General features: G+C 43.6%; 2 protein-coding genes and 1 long non-coding RNA gene across 4 annotated transcripts in view; 1 reads left to right on the top strand and 2 right to left on the bottom strand.

Moving 5' to 3' along the window:
- Window positions 1–19790, bottom strand: part of LOC147026071 (uncharacterized) — a 182631-nt gene that overhangs the window by 21166 nt on the left and 141675 nt on the right. The window lies entirely within an intron of this gene.
- LOC147026073 (uncharacterized) overlaps window positions 1–19790 on the bottom strand; it is a 390674-nt gene that overhangs the window by 354390 nt on the left and 16494 nt on the right. The window contains exon 2 of the long non-coding RNA XR_015058108.1: window positions 7027–10387. This is a non-coding gene — a long non-coding RNA (uncharacterized LOC147026073). The remainder of the gene's footprint in view (window positions 1–7026; window positions 10388–19790) is intronic.
- The window catches only part of LOC147026074 (ribosomal protein S6 kinase beta-1-like), a 75593-nt gene that overhangs the window by 48013 nt on the left and 7790 nt on the right, over window positions 1–19790 (top strand). The window contains exons 8-14 of one of the 2 annotated variants that reach the window (XR_015058107.1): window positions 8733–8823; window positions 10694–10784; window positions 11758–11865; window positions 17788–17850; window positions 17970–18047; window positions 18286–18416; window positions 18634–18734. Coding sequence is in view for 1 of the 2 variants with exons in the window: in XM_085881109.1 (XP_085737235.1) it covers window positions 8733–8823; window positions 10694–10784; window positions 11758–11865; window positions 17788–17850; window positions 17970–18047; window positions 18286–18393; window positions 18634–18734 (640 nt within the window). In the remaining variant the exon portion in view is untranslated. The remainder of the gene's footprint in view (window positions 1–8732; window positions 8824–10693; window positions 10785–11757; window positions 11866–17787; window positions 17851–17969; window positions 18048–18285; window positions 18417–18633; window positions 18735–19790) is intronic. The other variant, XM_085881109.1, reaches the window with a different exon arrangement.

The following is a 19790-nucleotide window of genomic DNA, read 5'->3' as shown; positions in this document are numbered from 1 at the left end:
CACAACAACACAACAGAGTTGTAATCCGCTGGCACATCTGCAAAAATTTTGACGTCCCAGTTCCTGAAAATTTGTGGGAACATGAACCAAAGGTAATCACTGAAAACATGGAAGTACCGACCCCTCACGTACGACCTAATGATCCCATCGAGTGTGAACATCTAAAACAAAGCATTGCGACCAGATATCATACATGGATACAAAAAAAGAGAAGAAGGCATTGCTGATTAAGGTGTTAATAGCAGTGATTTTGGACTAAACGATGCAGAAATCAAGAAAATGACCGAACACCAAGATCATGGAAAAAATGAAGATCATGGAAGCTGAAGAATGCCAAAGTTGTACCAGTGATAGCTGCACCTAAATAAATGATGACAAAGAACCTCACAGAGATATTAAACAGTGGCAATACTCCTGGGTGAGGAGGATATCCCCCAGAGGAGGATGCAGGCTTCTGGGAGAGGATGAGAGAAACTTGGGTCCACCAGATTCTGGAGGGGGTGCAGGCATCGATTCTGCTGCCTCTTGCAAGAATGTTTGTAGACAGTTCTTGTGGCTGATCTGATTCTTTGACGCCTGATCGAGGATGTGCTTGAAGTCTACAATTGCATCCAAACATTAGCCAGGGTGATCTGTAAGATTTTGGAATAATAGGCAAACTTTAAAAAAATAAGAAAAAAGTTTAGAACCTTGGGATATTGAAAGCAACGAGTCCACAGGGGTGGATTAAAAGTGTGCGAAGAAAATTTAGAAGGGGTGGATGACACTTTTAGACCCGACCAACCTGTCCAGACTTACACTGAGGGTAAAGTGCTTTGATGCTTACTGTCCCAAGGGTTCAGTTTTGTGAGAAATTGGGACATTGGTAATTTGGATGAGAGTGAGCGAGACTGACTCATTTGTCGATAAGGGATTGGTTTGGAAACCAGAATTGTCTTATGGTGTTGATGTCTTATGTGTAAAGAATAGAGTTGTTTTTGGAGAATGAATGCGAATTATAACATGTAAGCAGACCATAGCAGTATCGGAACATGATCACCATTTTTGCATTGCAATGTTTGAGAATTGAATGACAGTGGGGAAGAAGTGAGATGTTGGACTGTGTGGGTGGGGAAGATATGTGGGTCCGCAGGAATGGATCAAGCTCTGGAGGAGCGGTGATTGCAACTCCCCCTGAGGTAATTTGTCTAAGGCTGCGTGAGAGCCTGGATGTGTGGAGAAATGGAGACCCGTCAGAGAGGACGGTCTGATTTGGGTGACCAGCGCTAAGGAAACCCCTGGCGGACCCGTATGAGGCTGCGTGAGAGTCTGGATGTGAGGAGGCGTACAGCAGAAGAGCTGTTTCGCTATCCTGGACCGAATAGTTGAGGGGGGGGGGGCGCAAAGAAGTCGTAAGCTGGGCGACTTGTTTTTGGACTGCGGACACCACAACCGGAAGTGCCCCCACCATTATTGTTGTACGGTACCTCCCCGCTGCCCAGTTGAAGATCACACATGTGTAGTAACATTTAAGCCATGGTATTGCAGGGTTGGCATGAATGATTGATATTGCATTTATGTGTGTGTGAGTGAGGGAAGGTTCACTGAACCCATGTCACTAACCTGTCCTGGAGAGACACGGCTCGCGGAAATTTGAAATAGATAAATTCAGTTTGTTCCGCAGGTAACGTTGGGTATCATGGCATCCACCGATGAACGCAGTCTTCAGAAGGGGGTTGTCTAAACATTGCTTTTTTGGTTAAGGTTTTGTCCTCCAATAAATTTTTGTGCGTTTTCTGACATTTTATACTCGCTCCAGGAGTTAGAAGTGAGGAATGAAGAGATTTGCAAATATTTGAATTGTTGTGTTTTAGGGTTGTCAAACGTTAAGGAGAATAGGTAAGTTAGCTCAGGCTTGCATCCCACAGCCCTTCCTAATTCATTTCATGGGCTAATTAGGTGTGTCGGTAAGTGGTAAGGCTGGAATGGTGATGCCAGTATTGAACTTTGCAGGAGCTATGGTTCCTGGGGGGGGGGGGGGCACTGTGATATGGTTGAGGGGGTAGATAGAGGAATTTATTCAGGAAATTTAGCATTGAATAGAGTAGTTTGGTCTGTGGACGTGTAGGAGGTATCTCAATGTAATTAAGTAGTTAAACTGTGAGCTTAATTGTTACGTGTCACCACACAACGGGTGGTGTCACGTGAATTAGCTAATAGTGTTTAATAAATAGGTTTTAAGAATAAGCTTCCCCAGTATGTAATTACCCCCCTGTGACTTTTCCCTATGTTTTTTTTTTTATAACCTAAACCATGAGGAGAAACAAGCAAACGTGCCGAGCAGGCAGAAGCCCCACCTCCAAGGGTGAAGGTGGGTGAAGTCATGCCCCCGAGGCTGATGATTGATGGTCATGATGTCAGACACGAGCCAGGCGTGCCGAGCAGGTGGAGGCCCCACCTTCCTGGGTTTCGTGCGAGTAAGCCACACCCCGGAGGAGGAATCGGTGGTTTCGACGATGTTAGTCAATCAGAGGCGGGAGTTCAGGGTGAGCGCACGCACAAAGCAAGACGCCTGCCTTTGGCTCTTGGTTGAGTCGTGGCAAACGGACACTGAGCCTTGTGTATGTCATGGCGGGTTGGTGAGGACGATCGACGCACAAAGCAGCTGCACTGGGGCTCTGAGCCTTGGTGTTGAGTGCCGCTCGCAGAGTGTCTGGCTTACGTTTGTCCTGCTGCAAGAGAAGCGACGAGGTGCCATTTTGTGTGTGTTTGCATGTGCTGGTGGAAGCACCTCAATTCCAAATTCCACAAAGACCAGCTCTGGGCCAACCTAAGTACAAAAATACTCGAAAGGAAAGGCTTTCTTTTTATTTTGTTTTCACTGTGTGAAGTCCGTGTGAAGAGGCGCCTCGACTGTAGGATTTATTTTCTTCTTGTTATGATTATTACCTTTTGAATTATTGTCCTTTGGAAATATTTGTTTATTTTCATTAAATATGTTCATTTTAAGAAACTGTAACCCAAGCCACTGTGGTTGCACAAGTTAGTGCACTCTCAGTACCGGTCCCAAGCCCGGATAAATGGGGAGAATTGCGTCAGGAAGAGCATCCGGCGTAAAGCCTGTGCCAAATCAATATGCGGATCATCAACTGGATTTCCATACCGGATGGGTCGAGGCCCGGGTTACCAACGACCGCCACCGGTACTGTTGGCCAGCAGGGTACCGGTGGAAAGTGTGTTACTGCTGGGTGAAAGAGAAGGAGAGGGGGAAGGCATGTCCAGAGGCAGTGGGAGAGGAGGAAGTGTGGAGGTGAGAGTTGGAATTTTGAATGTTGGTACTATGACTGGCAAAGGGTGAGAGTTGGCTGATATAATGGAGAGGAGAAAGGTTGACATACTGTGTGTACAAGAGACCAAGTGGAAGGGGCGTCAGGCTAGGAGCATCGGAGGTGGTTTCAAACTGTTCTCCCATGGTGTGGATGGGAGGAGAAATGGTGTACGGATAAGCCTGAAGGAGGATTATGTTGAGTGTATTGGAGGTGAGGAGAGTGTCTGACCGAGTGATGAGTGTGAAGTTGGAAATTGAAGGGGTGATGATGAATGTCATAAGTGCATATTCCCCGCAAGTGGGTGGGGTGTGAGATGGAGGAGAAAGAAGATTTCTGGAGTGAGTTAGATGATGTGGTGGAGAGTGTATCCAAGGAAGAAAGAGTGGTGATTGGAGCGGATTTCAATTGGCATGTTGGGGAAGGGAATAGAGATGATGAGGAGGTGATGGGTAGGTACGGTGTCAACGAGAGGAATGTGGAAGGGCAAATGGTGGTGGATTTTGCAACAAGAATGGAAATGGCAGTGGTAAATAGGTATTTTAAGAAGAAGGAGTACAGGGTGACGTATAAGAGTGGAGGAAGAGGCACACAGTTGGACTACGTCTTAAGCAGGAGGTGCAACCTGAAAGAGATTAGAGACTGTAAGGTGGTGGCAGGGGAGAGTGTAGCTAGACAGCATCGGATGGTGGTTTGTAGGATGATTTTGGTGGTGAGGTTGAAGAAGAGAGTGAGGGCTGAACCAAGGACCAGATAGTGGAAGCTGAAGGAGGGAAGACTGTTGCGTGAAATTCAGGGAGGAGGTGAGACAGGTGTTGGATGGTGGTAAAGAGGTGTGGGACAACTGGGCAACTACTGCAGAAGTGGTGAGGGAGATAGCTAGGAAGGGACTTGGTGTAACATCTGGACAGAGGAAGGAAGTCAAGGAGATTTGGTGGTGGAACGAGGAATTACAGGAAAGTACAAGGAGGAAGAGGTTGGCGAAAAAAAAATTGGGATAGCCAGAGAGATGAAGAAAGTAGACAGGAGTACAGTACAAGGAGTTGCGGCGCAAGGTGAAGAGAGAGGTGGCGAAGGCTAAGGAAAAGGGCATATGGCGAGCTGTATGAGAAGTTGGACACGAAGGAAGGAGAAAAGGATTTGTACTGATTTGCTAGACAGAGGGACCGAGCTGGGAAGGATGTGCTGCAGGTTAGGGTGATAAAGGATGCAGATGGAAATGTGCTGACCTGCAAGGAGAGTGTGTTGAGAAGGTGGATGGAGTACTTTGAGGAGCTGATGAATGAAGAAAATGAGAGAGAGAGAAGGTTGGAAGAGGTGGAGATAGTGAATCAGGAAGTGCGGTGGATTAGTAAGGATGAAGTGAGGACAGCTATGACGAGCATGAAGAGTGGAAAGGCAGTTGGCCCAGATGATATACCAGTGGAGGCATGGAAATATTTAGGAGAGATGGCAGTGGAGTTTTTAACCAGATTGTATAACAAAATTTTGGAAAGTGAGAGGATGCCTGAGGAGTGGAGATTAAGTGTACTGGTACCGATTTTTAAGAATAAGGGTGATGTGCAGAGCTGTGATAACTACAGAGGTATAAAGTTGATAAGCCACACCATGAAGTTATGGGAAAGAGTAGTGGAAGTTAGGTTGAGAGGAGAGGTGATGATTTGTGAGCAGCAATATGGTTTATGTCAGGAAAGAGCACTACAGATGCAATGTTTGCTTTGAGAGTGTTTATGAACAAGTATAGAGAAGACCAGAAGGAGTTGCATTGTGTGTTTGTGGATTTATAGAAAGCTTATGACAGGGTGCCAAGAGAGGAGTTGTGGTATTGTTTGAGGAAGTCGGGAGTGGTGGAGAAGTATGTGAGGGTGGAGCAGGATATGTATGAGGACAGTGTGACAGTGGTGAGGTGTGCGGTGGGAATGACAGACCGGTTTAAGGTAGAGGTGGGATTGCATCAAGGATCGGCTCTGAGCCCTTTCCTGTTTGCAATGGTGATGGACAGGGTGACGGACGAGATCCGACAGGAATCTCCATGGACTATGATGTTCGTGGATAAGATCGTGATCTGTAGGGAGCAGGCTGATGCGAGCCGAGAGAGGTGGAGGTAGCACTGGAGAGAAGGAAAATGAAAGTCAGTCAGAGTAAGATGGGAGTACATGTGCATAAATGAGAGAGAGGGTGACGGAATGGTGTGGTTGCAAAAGAGTTGAGGTCGTGAAGGTGGATGGGTTTAAATACTTATGATCAACTGTCCAAAGTAACGGAGAGTGTGGTAGAGAAGTGAAGAAGAGGGTGCAGGCAGGATGGAGTGGGTGGAGAAGTTTCAGGAATGATTTGTGATAGAAGGGTATCTGCAAGAGTGAAAGGGAAAGAATACAAGACGGTAGTGAGACCAGCTATGTTGTATGGCTTGGAGGCGGTGGCACTGACAAAAAGACAGGAGGCGGAGCTGGAGGTGGCAGAGTTAAAGATGCTGCAATTCTCGTTGGGAGTGACGAGGATGGACAGGATTAGAAATGAGTATATTAGAGGGACAGTGCAGGATGTACAGTTTGGAGACAAAGTGAGAGAGGCGAGATTGAGATTGTTTGGACATGTGCACAGGAGGGATGCAGGGTATATCGGGAGAAGGATGCTGAGGATGGAGCCACCAGGTAGGCGGAGAAGAGGAAGGCCAAAGAGGAGGTTTATGGATGTGGTGAGGGCGGACATGCGGGTGGTTGGTGTGACAATGGAAGATGTGGAGAACAGAGTGAAATGGAGACTGATGATCTGCTGTGGCGACCACTAATGGGAGCAGCCAAAAGAAGAAGATTTTAAGAAACTGTATTTGTGTATTTGTCATGGCATTCGAGTGTAAACCCCCCTTGTGCTGTCCTGATGTAGCGCTTAACTGTACTGTGCTCCTCCGTCCCTCTGCCATTGCACCCCTGTCCCCCCCCCCCCCCCCCCACACGCATGATGATCTCTGAGGATCAACGTGTCTGCTTCCTATTAAGGAAAGAACTGCTCGACCGTCCAGGGGCTGGCGGTGTTGACCGCCCGTCACCACAATTTGGGTCGGGGGGGGGATTAACCTGGCTACCACCTCCTCCGTGACAATATATATATATATATATATATATATATATATATATATATATATATATATATATATATATATATATATATATATATATATATATATATATGACACACACACAGTACCAGTCAAATGTTTGGACACACCTACTCATTCAAGGGGTTTTCTTCATTATTATTCTACAATGTAGAAAGATAGTAAAAACAAAGACATCAAAACTATGAAATAACACATGGAATTATGCGGAAACCAAAAAAGTGTTAAACAAAACATAAGATATTAAATATTTTAGAATCTTCAAAGGAGCCACCCTTTGTTTTGATGACAGCATTGCACACTCTTGGCATTCTCTCAACCCGCTTCATGAGGTAGTCACCCAGAATGCTTTTCCATTAAGTGGAAAAATGTGGAATGTGGGAACTATCTGGAAAAAAATTATGCTCTTGTAAACAGTTGTATTATTTAAATAAAAATGTTGTGGATACTTTTTGACTCACCCATATGTATGTATGTATATATATATATATATATATATATATATATATATATATATATATATATATATATATACATATATATACATACATACATACATACATACATACATACATACATACATACATATATACATATACATACATATAAACATACATACAGTAATATCCCGATTTACAAACCTCCAATTTACAAACTTTCAATCTTATGAAGTAAATTTTTTTTGATACCAAAAATTTGATTTATGACCTCAAATCCTAGAGCTTATCGCAGTATAGCACGTGCGAAAATTAAATAAAGGCATGAAGACTTGCGTCTCCCGGCGTTTATAAGAATTGCGATGTATCAAGAGATTCGTAGGTATGAAGATCAGTGATGTATACAGTGATTCTTAGGTATGAAGTTTTATTGTACAGAAACCGATCTGTTCCAAGGCTGGGCATTTTTGAGCTGAGTGGATAACATGGCAGATTAAGACCCAAGGGTGAGCTCGCTGAATGCAGGCTGACAAAAAGGCTGCCTGTTTCTGGTTTCACCATAAATTATCTTCAAAAGGGATGTTTAAATTTACCCAAAAACCCAGTTTTCATTCATGCACTCCCTTGGAGTTACATAAGTTTGCATGCAAAGTTTCAGTCCATTAGGTTTCATGGTTTTGGAGTTATGGAGGACACACACACACACACACACACACACACACACACACACACACACACACACACACACACACACACACACACACACACACACACACACACACACACACACACACACTTATTATGATAGATAAATGCTGAAAATTATGTTTGAAAGATTATATGAATTACAGATTTTGTGCTAGTAACGGCAGGTTAAAAGTGTCCATCGAGCTGAACTGAGTCACTGAAAACACAAAGAGCATGTGCCAAAGGCCTCGTTTGGCATTCATACGTCATTTAGAAAGTCACGTGTTCGTAATGAGCGGTTTTAAAAAAATGCTCTCAGCAATGCATTTATACTCTTACATTGTGTGTTCATCCTAATTCTCACTTTATAATTCCAGGCTCATTTATAATTATTTTATTTATTCGTATACAGCCTGTGGCTGCTTGGCTGCATCTAGGAGCATGGCTATGCTGTTGATACAATTCCCCCTGTTACCAGTAAGCTGGTACTCGTTTCACCGACCTCAGAAGGATGACATCCTGAGTCAACCTGCCTGATATTAATTCAACAGCACGACAGGGTCTTGAACTCAAAACCCAAAGATCTTAAGCCAGCCACCCTCACTGTTAAGCCAACACCAGGCTTAACTCATTTATAATTGTCCTTTGCTTAAGATTAAAACGTTGTAGATCACAGCTAGTTACTCAAGTATTGCGAGGTCATTTGATTACTTGGTTCATTACTGATTGTTCATTATTGACACAAATTTGGCTGTCTCCTTTTAAATCAATATTGTGATGAAATACAATCGAATGCAGCATCTTGATTCATGTGCAGTGAATTTGACAACGTTCATTTTATTATTTGTGGTTGCTCACCAGATTTGAATGTCCTCTCAGGAGTCCTTGATACATTATTCTACAATGTCTGTAATACCAAGTTATGGGGCTAATCCAGGGTAAAAGGAAAGTTTGTTTCTGAGGTTTTCATATGGAGATGTAACAAAAAGAAACAAGGTTATAATTACAGGCTTTGGTGGAAGTAATGCAGGGTTATTGGAAAGAACATTGATGCTTTAGCTATGATCTTTTGAAATATAGATGTGTTGTCAGTCGGTATTTTAAATTAATACTTCTACGATACTATTTCTCATCACATGTCATGGGATGAAACCTAAAAGGCACATCTGTCTGTTCTCCCACCAGGACACATCAAACTGACAGACTTTGGCCTGTGTAAAGAAGCTGTGCACGATGGGACGGTCACACATACATTCTGTGGGACTATTGAGTACATGTAGGCCTTCACAAGCTTCCCTCATGCTTTCATTATCTCTCCCTCCTGTCTCACACGTCAGCTTTGCCACATTGCACGTCTTTGTGAACTTTTTTTTTTGGCAATCAAGACTGAAAGATGCTGCGTAAGCTAACTGTTCAGATTAAACATATATTAGAAAAAGTACAAAAGATTAAAGCACCTTGTCCTCCACCATGACACTAAATCGCACCATATCAACCCCAACACTATAATCCATGATGGTTATGTACCCACCTAAGAGAAACTTGAACAACCACACGGCCTGTAAGAACTTTTTTGCTTGTTTGTTTTTATGAGAAAAGAAATAGTTTGAGGTTTGGGGAGATGAAGGGGAAAAAATAAGTGGAGGAGGAATGCAGGAGGAGAGAGGGTAGAATGGGGATTTGGAGGCATAATTACATGCATGGCAGAAAGCACATTTTGACAGCTAATCCATCATTTACATTTCTTACAAATGGTATTTACTTCACTTTATCCTGAACATCCATATCACATTTCATCCATTGATGTAGTCTATTCTGTAATTCTACTGACCAAAGGGGGGCCTCTTGCCCAGGATACGTGATCTTTTGTGTCCATATGATTGCAGACGTGACAGCCGTGACAATGGTCTCTCACATTGAGCCTTCCTAAGTCAACTATGCATAATGTTCTGAGAAAATGAAACATGATAGATTGTGCCAAAGTTGGAAAAAAGGAGTTTCAAGACAAATTATTTATCGACACGAGCAAAGTACCCGCCCTATAAGCGATCTTGTTCCAAGCATGCAACATGTTCTTCTGACACATACCTTTATTTAGGTGAACAGGCAACTCACAGCTGCCTCAATCGCTCCCAAAAATATTTTTAAAATAACCCAGGTTACGTGCATGAAGCAAAAACGCCTACGTACTGCTTATAAATTAAAAACACCTCACAGTACTGGAAAACTTGGGAACAGGAATACTGTACTGTAAAGGGTGGGGACTTGTAATACCCTCTCCTGGAAGTGGCACTACACTATACATATTTACATCGAGAATTTGCGTCACCTACCCACGTCTCCTCCTCCTCCTCCCCCCCCCCCCCGAAGACCACCAGCAAAGATAAAAACATTCCTACACACCAATTGGAGTCATGCTGATCCTATGTAGCAAGTTTGGATGTAATCTGCCCAGAACTGTAGGAGTAGCGCGCCAAACAAACACATATCTGTCCATGAATTATTGGAAGGATATTGGGCCAGCAGAATCGTTAGTTCCAAAAAAGTCATGAGCATCGGAATAGATGTACTGTAGATAAACAGTCAGCTCAAATGGTTTGGCAATCAGAAATAAGCAGGCCTCCATACAGTTATCAATCCTTCCTACCAACACGTTTAATGCATACCTTTTTGTCTTTGGTGGATGGTTCTCTGTTGTTTCAGCTGCCTGAGCCCCTGTGATGTATTCCGTTAATTGCAGGGTCAAATCCCAAACTTGCTGGAATACTAATGGCAAACCACCGAGTGTGTTCTTTGCCAATGGGGCGCTCCATCATCCGCATAGCCACGCCCCAGTATTTCTGCAACCAGCAGACACATTGTGCATGAATGGATTGGATTCCTTTGGTAAAGGAAGACAACCTGCAAACAAAGCTTTGATGCATATTTTCTCACTTTGATAAAATGATCAATTTTTGGATTCTCAGGATAGTGAAGAAAGGGATTGTGTTGAAAATCTGTTAAAGGGTGATGCATTAAATTGAATCGCTAAGTTAGTATGACAATGCTTGCCAATAAAAAAAAAAAAAATTGGCCTCATAAGATGCTTCAAGCTCCATATCCTTTGTTTGTCTGTTTTTATTTCTTCTGTTTTTCTCTGACTAAAGGGCTCCAGAAATTTTGACACGAAGCGGTCACAATCGTGCAGTGGACTGGTGGAGTCTGGGCGCACTGATGTATGACATGTTGACTGGTGCAGTAAGTAAACTTTAAACAAAGTTGAAAGGTACTCTTGGATTATTAACTGAGGTTCAAGGAAAAACCAAAAAATTTGCAAGGTTCTGTACACTTTTGTTTTTTAGTGTCTGACATTTATATAGACCCGATTTTAGCCAAATTCTGCCAGTGTTCCTTAAAAATAATCTTATTTGAGGTTTCTGTAACAACTATGGATAAGCGAGGTCTTTTTCAGTCTCTTCTGTACATGTACTTTATTACATTTCCTTTTGCATGCCTCCAAAGCTGCATTCTTACAACCCCACAACTCCTTGCTATTTATCTCTTAAAATTTAACAGGAAACTTTGTTCAGGCTGATGGTTTATTTTTAGAAGATAGACATCATATTCTTGACAGAATATGAGGGTGGTGGGGTGGCGGGACAAGGTGCTCATGACAAGTGTTGAACGTTTTTGTGGCTAATAACCAATCCTGGACAGGTTGCCACTCCGTCATAGGGGGTAGAAAATTTTGTTTCAATATTTTTTCATCGTAACCAAAGTTGTTGAGTGCTGTGTCCCCTTGTATTTTCTTCAGTATTGTGCAACCCATGTGTTTTTTTTTGGGGGTTTTTTCTCCAGGTTACAACAACTGTCCTTACATTTGTCCTCAGTGATATGTCTAAGCTTATCAGCTAATATGACCATTTCCTTTTCAAGCACAACAAAATAAAATGATAATTTTGTCTTGCAAAATCGGTGAACAAAGACAAGACAAATGCACGTGGCCATTGGGCATTGAGGGAGAACAGTCTTGATTTGGATGAGCGGGGTGCTTGCATCTGAGGAATCGGTTCATAAATTATCAGAGGTTCATTATAAACTGAGTTTAATTGAGTATGGATCAGGTTTTAATCCCTTGTATTTGAGCCGTGGATAAGAAATCGGGCCGAAATGTTATAAAGGTGTTATGAACCTCGAGTATAGTCTCCATGTCACTCAACCATTGTTGCAGCCTCCTTTTGCAGCAGATAACCGGAAGAAAACTATCGATAAAATTCTTCGTTGCAAGCTGAGCCTGCCACCATATCTCTCCATTGAGGCGAGAGAAATCCTCAAGAAGGTTTGAATTGTTCTATTAAACTTGGTTTCTGTGACATGTGTGCGGCTTTGCTTTTATATCCTCCTAATATGCTGCTAGGAAAAATCAACTTAAAATATCGATGATTAGGCTTGAAGGATCCAAGGCTGGCCTTTATATTAAACGTAATGCAATTGGATGTTGGAGATGGGGATTTAATTTTTTTATTTGATTGACTGTTTTAAAGACAGGTTTTCTGTCTCACTTGCTTGCACTGGGTTGTGGATGTTACAGATAGCACATTGACTCTACTGCGCATTCATCGATTAACAGAAGGCATAAGATATGATTTCAGGAGAAGTTGTGTATTGGGTTCATTTGAGAAAGAAGGGTGGATGAGAGAGGTTTGTTAGAATAATGATAGAAATGGATAAGTGGGGAGCTGGCACTGTGGCAAGGACAGCAAACTTTGAGAGTGTAGAGTGGTCTTTACCAGGGTTCTGCAATGAGTCCCTTCCTTTTTGTGATAGTGATGGATGTGCTGAGTGACAATCTCGGAGATAGAGAAATAAGGGAGCTTCTGTTCACAGACGACTTAGCCATAATGGCAAAGTCAAAGGAAGAGCTTCATAGAAGATTGTTGAAATGGCACGAGCTTAGAGAGTGTCCGCCACGAGTCTGGGAGGTCGGTTGTGCAAACCTCAACCAAGTCATACCAAAGACTTTAAAAAGGGTATGTGCTGCTGCCTTGCTTTGACGATCAGCATTTAAAAGGATAAGAGCACGGACAAAGCTCATAGGTTGGCATCCAAGGAGAGGATGGAATTCCTCCTGAGGAAATGCCATGCTGAGTATGGTGAGAAAAGCAGTGCCATTGCTGTGACATCGATGGTACCCAGAGTACCCCAGGAAATGACAGCACTTCCCACAAGCTCATTGGCTGTATTTCTCATCTAACAGTCTTGTATTGTGTTGTGCATGTCCACGTGTGTGTGGCAGTTCCACTATGAGCCTACAGTACATCATGTTAAAATATTTTTTGAGAGGCAGAGGTCATGGTGTGTAGCAACACTAGAGCAGAGAGTCAAGATTGCAGATAGAAGAGGTATAGAGCTTAAAACAAGTGGACAAATTCACAAATATTGGCTCATCACTAAAGAAAGAGGGAGTTTGTGATTCAGAAGTCCGCGACAGAATAAAGATAGCATATATGAGGTGGAAGGAGGTTCGTTGTGTCGTCTGTGATGGAAGGATAGTGAGAAAATTGAAGGTAAGAATGTACAAGACAGTGGGAGTGGACATCTTGGTGATCGTCTGCTAGTCTAATCATTTCATCACAGTACACAGATAGGTATCGTCTGCACTTTATCTTTTCAGATGTAAAACACCTGCATATCACCCTACACTGGATTAAATAATCAAGATACTTGTGGAAGAACTGAAGGAACCTCGTACAATAGGGGTTATGCAGAAGGACACCCAGGTTTTCTTGTGTCATCATCTGATGCAGTTGATCCACCAATTTTTAAGTGTCCTCCAGTAATCATGATTCTAGGAATTGATTTTCTCACAACCACTAATGTTGGCCCTTCCAAACTCAGAAGGAAGTAATCAACTGTCCACCAAAGACATAATGTATGGTGCAGAAACATCGGTTTTTAGAAAAAAGGAAGAGGAGTTTCTGGAGAGGAAAGATGAGAATGCTTTGGTGGATTCTAAGAGGGTAGTCGAGCAATGAGATACATAAGAGAGCTGGAGTTTGTATGTATTACAGAAAAGATTAGAAAGGCTAGGTTGTAGTCATTTGTGCACGTGATGAGAATAAAGGATGAGGAACCAATGATAAAGTGTGGAATGAGCCAATTAGAGGGAAAATCTCTAAAGGAAGACAGATTATGGTGGAAGGATGTAGTGGAAAGTGATTTAAAGAAGAAGATACAGAAGACAGAGGAGAATGGAGAAGGTGTATCTGAGTAGCTGACCATGACTGTTGCGATTAAGGCTTAAAAAATATAATAATAATACGTTTGCCTTCTAAAAATAGTCGGCAATGTTAAGGCCAAATTCCAAATGTCCAAATACCTGCAAGTAATTCCAAAAGTTTGAATCGCTAAGAGAGGTATGTTTACCAAAAACAAAGACTTTCTTCAATCCCATGTTCAACAACAATGTTTGGCTCGATAGATTCCCAACAGATTAAGAGCAGTAACTCCAGCCAAACAAGGGGAATGGAAGTCCATTGAACCAGGAAAAATCCTTTTTATAAATGTTGAACATTGAGTAAAACCATGGAAAGGTTTGACCAGCAAAATGACACCACATTGATATTTCCTTGTTTGAAAAGTTGATTTGTAAACATGATCGGCCGAATAAAGGCAATACTGATACCTCTTCCCACAGAAATAAATATCAGAATTACCTTAATAATGCGTAAGACTGACTACTGTGGCCTCAATGACAGCTTCAACATATCACGGAATGGTTTTGATTTTCACAAGATGCCATTGATAATGATTCTTGCATTAGTTGTTGAAAGCTCTGATGCATCATTCCAACACATTAGCTGTGGATAAGCATCATATGATTTGGATTCCAAGGAGAAAATGCATGAAATTGTTGGTTTGTTCATTGTAGGTTAGTCATGAATAGTATATCATTGTGTGCTGGTACTGAAACCAAATTATAACTCCTGTTCTGCATGAAGGAAATAGTAAAGCACGAGAACGGCATTCGGTAGAGCGCATACCTCTGCCAGGCTGAACAGTGAACGTTTTGTATCCCAATGAAAGACCAGATCTGCATCCAGAACTTAACCAAAATTTAGTCGGCTTGTTCTTGTCACCTAACCAACTCTTGCACCAACCCAACTCATGCACCGTTTTGTCCAAATCCGGCCACAATATTTTTTTTAAATACCGTGCTATAATATATCGTTTTTGGTCCCATCTCTCAATGGTGAAGAATCACTGTAAAAAAAAAAAAAAATTCTCGTATCCACATCCAGATCTGAATCTTCATCAAATTTGAAACAATACGTCCTTGTCACACACCCAATCTGTCCACCAAGTTTCTTCCAAATTCATACACCTTTGATGACAGAGGGATTTTTTTTTTGGGGGGGGGGGGTGTTTGTATACCTTGTCGAGACTCGTATGAGAGCCAACACACAACGCACAGCAAGGGGGACTGAGAGAAGGGTGGGAGTGGAAAGGATAAAACAGTGGGGAACAGAGACATTAGATTTGTGGAAGGGAGAGGGATGGGGTTGGGAGGGAACATGGGGTATACAAGATGAACATTGCAGGGACTTTCAGGAAGGAAAGCAGGGAATTTGAAGGAGGTGGGCTTGGGGGGGGGGGGTATTAACAGGGGTAGAAAAGATCGAGGATTTGGATGAGGGATGATAGGTGGTGGTAAACAGCCGTTTTGAAGGCCTGGAAGGAAGAATGGAATTGAACAGAGTGAGGGAGTTTATTCCAAAGGCAGGGAAAAAGAGGAATGAAAGAGTGAAGGTGAGCAGTGATTCGTGATTTTGATAGTTTTACCAGAAGGGAGTTGCTTGCGGACCTTGAGTGCCCTGCGGAAATATGGTGGGGCCAAATCGCAGACAGAGCAGGGGGGGGGGCGAGACTGGAGAGGAGACGGTAGAAGACAGAAAGACCACCAACCTGCCTGCAGTGAGAGAGCAAGAGGCCCAAAGACAGCCTCATCGCGGGAGACAGCAATGATCTGAAATGCCTTAGTTTCCACAGCGTGAAGCTGAGAAAGGTGAGAGGCAGGAGCACCAGCCCAGAGGGGAGAGCAGTACTCCATCAGGATTCAGATGAAAGCTTTGAATGTGGTCAGGAGCTCAGGTGGGCCGAGGAAGGACTTGGATGACGGAGGATTAGCGACTAGCTTTGGAGGCCAGGTTGGAAATGTGGCTTTCCCATGAAAGATCATGACAGATAGTGACACCTAGAAGCTTGAATGAAAGGACTTCTTCCAGAGGTTTGTTGAGAAAGTCGATGGAGTGGAGATGGCCTTGGATACCACAGGAAGAGAGTTTGGTTAGCAGGGCAGGGTGTCGGACCATGTCAAAAGCACGCGATATGTCTCGGGGGGGGGGGGGGGGAGGGGTTCCAAATGGTCCTTTCGGAGAGACATCGTGAGAGTGTGATATTTGTCAGGATTGAAAGACATGTTCCACATATTGGACCAGTTTGTGATTTTACCCAGATCTGCAGAGAGTGAAGAAGCTGCTGCTTGCCGGTCTGAGGGATGACAGATGGTACGGCAGAGGGTGGAGTCATCAGCAAAGAGATAAAGAGGATTTTCCAGAGAGTCGGAGAGGGGGAGGAGGAGGAGGAGGAGGAGGAGATTGGGACCATACTCTGTGCAGAGCGTTGGTGCTGCTTAAGCAATCTCCTTGGCTATTGGGCACAATCCTGGACGGGTCGCCACTCCGACACAGTATACCAGCATCCTGGCACTCATTTTGCCGACCTCGGAAGGATGACAGCTGAGTTAACCCCACCTGGTAGTAATTCAACAGCTGAGCAGGATTTGAACTCAGGACCCTAGGATCCAATGCCTGCCACCCTAATCATTAAGCAAAAACCAGAAAAAGAACAGGACCCAGAATGCTGCCTTGAGGAACTCCAGCAGGAAGGGGGGTTGAAAGAACTCCATTTCAGGCCACACATTGGCTGCAACAGGAGAGGAAGTCTGCAAGCCATGAGTGGAGATGGCCTTGGATACCATAGGAAGAGAGTATGGTTAGCAGGGCAGGGTGTCAGACCGTGTCAAAAGCACGCGATATGTCTCGGGATATGGCTCTGATTTCATATCCGGCATTGAGGACCTCCATCCATTATTGGGAGAGTAGAAGCAGCATATCCAGGGTAGAGTGATCTGGTCTGAAACCAAATTGATGATTGGAAATCAAGCCATTGGAGAAGAGGAAGGATTTCATGTCTGAAGCAATGATGGATTCCATAATCTTGCTGATGATTGGGAGAAGGCTGATTGGTCTGTAGTTGCAGGGATCTGTTTTTGCACCTTTTTATGCAGGGCAGTGATGTTTGCCAATTTCCAAGCAGATGGCAGATGACGTTGAGTAAATGAGAGGGTGAAAAGAACAGAGAGAGGGTGAGCAAGAGCAGAGGAGCAGGTTTTTAGGACACGTGGGCTGATGCCGTCTGGACCGGTTGCAGAATCTGAGTCGAGGTTTGACAGCAAGCTCTCCACCTTGTAAGGAGAAAAGGACACTGAGTCCAGGGACAGTTTGGTGTGACTGGGTAAGGTGGGTACAGAAAGCGATGGGTTTCGGACACCAGATTTCGATGCCAACACCGAGTTGAGGCATTCAGCCTTTTCATTGCGGTTTCAGCAGTGTGGCCATTTGATTAGACGCCACCAGGATTTGCAGGAGGGAGAGAGAGGTTTGAGAGTTCAGACTTGAGCTTAGAAAGATGTTGCTTTCTGGCTCTCCTGAGGGTAGATACGCACTTGTTCCGAGTTTTATGGAAGGAACTGAGATTACCCTCAGTTGGGTTTGCTTTCCATGAGGCAAAGGCAATTTGTTTCAGGACAACTGCCTCGCCACAAGCTTCAGTGAACCATGGGTGGGAGGAAGGGTAGGACAACTCAAGACAAGAGGGGATATATCTGTGTATCGGGAGGGAGGTAAAAATAACATCCTGATGGATGGTGGTGATTTCTTTTCCTCCTTTACATGCACACGTGACTTGCTTCTGAAGCCTATAACATGTACTTCCACGCACATTATTTGAAGAGAAATAATGATCTTATCCACTGTTGAAGTTGTGATGCAAGCTAACGTGGCATAATCTGTTCCGCATAATGCTTTGCTCGTGTCAGCATGTAAAATCTCTTGTTAATTGAGATGACAGACTTGGACTGTACTCGTCCACTAAAGTTTTTTTTTGATTGCTTTGTGCGTGATGTCTTTGTGCATTGCAGTTGCTAACTCGAACAGTATCCATGCGGCTTGGTGCAGCAGCAACAGATGCAGAAGAAGTGCAGGTACTTCTGACCTCTTCCATACTTGCAAAGCTGCCATAAGTTTGCTTATGTAATTTGTAGACTGCCCTTAATATATGAAATTCATAATGTTCTGCTTTCTTGCTTATCTCTGTCCTCAGGGACATCCGTTCTTTCAGCACATATCATGGCGTGATCTGCTTGCAAGAAAGATTGATCCACCATTTAAGCCCTGCCTCGTAAGTCATCTCCTCACCGATTCACCCGATTTGATTTTCTTCTGTTTTTTTTTTTTCGAGTTTGTCCAGCACGATTTGTCTGGTTCCTACATGAGCCTCGACAAAAAAGTGTTCACTTCTATATCTTCAGCTTGCATCAACCTGAAGTTGCATAATTGTGATTTGTATCTGGTCATGATGCATATTGTTGTTTTTATGTCATCGAGCTGACTTGCTTTGCATTTCATCATGTTTTCAGAAATCTGCTGATGATGTGAGCCAATTTGACACGAAGTTCACGCGACAGACGCCAGTGGACAGTCCGGATGATTCTGCACTGAGTGAAAGTGCAAACCAAGCATTCTTGGTAAAAGGGGGAGAAGAGAAGGGGTGAGGCTTATAGGAGGAGGTAGGAGTTCAGAGAGATTGGTGGTGTCATTTCAAGAGTAAAAAATTTTTGGTGAGTGCATTGGAGTGAAGAGGTAGAGTTATGAGTCAAGGGCGAAGTTTGGTGAAAATATTTCAGAAATGGGTGTCGGGGAGAGCAGGCAAAGGTTTGTGTCCAAAGTGCATTTTTGATGGCATGAACTGTTATCCCTACCTCCAGGGTTTCACGTACGTAGCTCCTTCGGTGTTGGAGAGTTTAAAGGAGCAGTTTTCAGTGGAGAACAAGATTCGCTCCCCACGCAAGCTCATCGGCAGCCTCAGGTAAGTTCAGTAAGGCCCAAAAGGATTTTGTAGGGTTCAGTTTATATCGGCAAAAAAGGGTCAGTTTGGTTGGAATTTTTGTTGTGTTGGGAAGATTGTGTGAAGAGAGATGAAAGTAAGATGGTGGGAGAGTGGAGGGAGTGAGAGTTTGCTGGTGCTGGAGGGCAGTGGAGGAGTATTGTACAAAAGGTGGGGCAGCAAGAGCTTGGTACTATTCGGCCTCACCCCATATTAAGGGAGAGAAAGAAGAAGAAAAATAGTAGATTTGTACATTAAACTTTTTTTCCATTCATTGCCTGAAAATGCTGATATCTTCATGACATTCAGCACACTTTTCTTTTTTGTATACAGTCAAGGCTTGTAGAAGAGCTAGTATGCTGAATGGATCAGGACTTAACAGGACAAAAGGAACAGAAGAGGGAGTGGGGTGGGAGAGGAGGGGGGAGTTAATCAAGGTGGATAAGATCATGGTTTTGGATGGAGGACAATCTGAGATGGTGGTGAACAGCTGGCTTGAAGACCTGTAGGGTACAATGGGATTAAAGAGGATGTGGAAGTTGGTTCCATGGGTGGGGAAAAAAGAGGAATGGGTGGAGGTGAGCAATGATCCTGGATTTAGGTAGGTTCACCAGAAGGGGTTGATGATTGACCATGTGAGCCCTGCAGAATCATAGGGGTTGTTGGGGGGGGGGGGACAGAGCATGGAAAGAATAGAGGATGCAAGACCAGAGAGGAAGCGGTAAAAGATGGAGACCACCGAACTGTCTGCAATGGCAAAGTGATAGGCCCATAGAGTCAGCTTCAACACGGGAGATTCCAATGATCTTGAAGGTTTTTGTTTCCACAGCATCAAGATGAGCAAGATGTGAGGCTGGCGAGCCAGCCCAGAGTGGAGAGCAGTACTCCATCAAGCTTCGGATGAAGGCCTTGTTGATGGATAGGAGTTTAGGTATGCGAGGAAGGTGCGATGGACAATGCCCAGTCGGCGACTGACTGAGGCCAACTTTGAAATGTCATTTGCCCAAGAAAGATCGTGACTTATTCTGAGATTTGGTA

Source organism: Eptatretus burgeri, chromosome 5 (genome assembly GCF_056783735.1).
Source record: "Eptatretus burgeri isolate ZD-2024b chromosome 5, Ebu_testis_v1, whole genome shotgun sequence".
Taxonomy (NCBI): Eukaryota; Metazoa; Chordata; class Myxini; order Myxiniformes; family Myxinidae; genus Eptatretus; species Eptatretus burgeri.
This window is presented reverse-complemented; position numbering and strand designations above follow the sequence as displayed.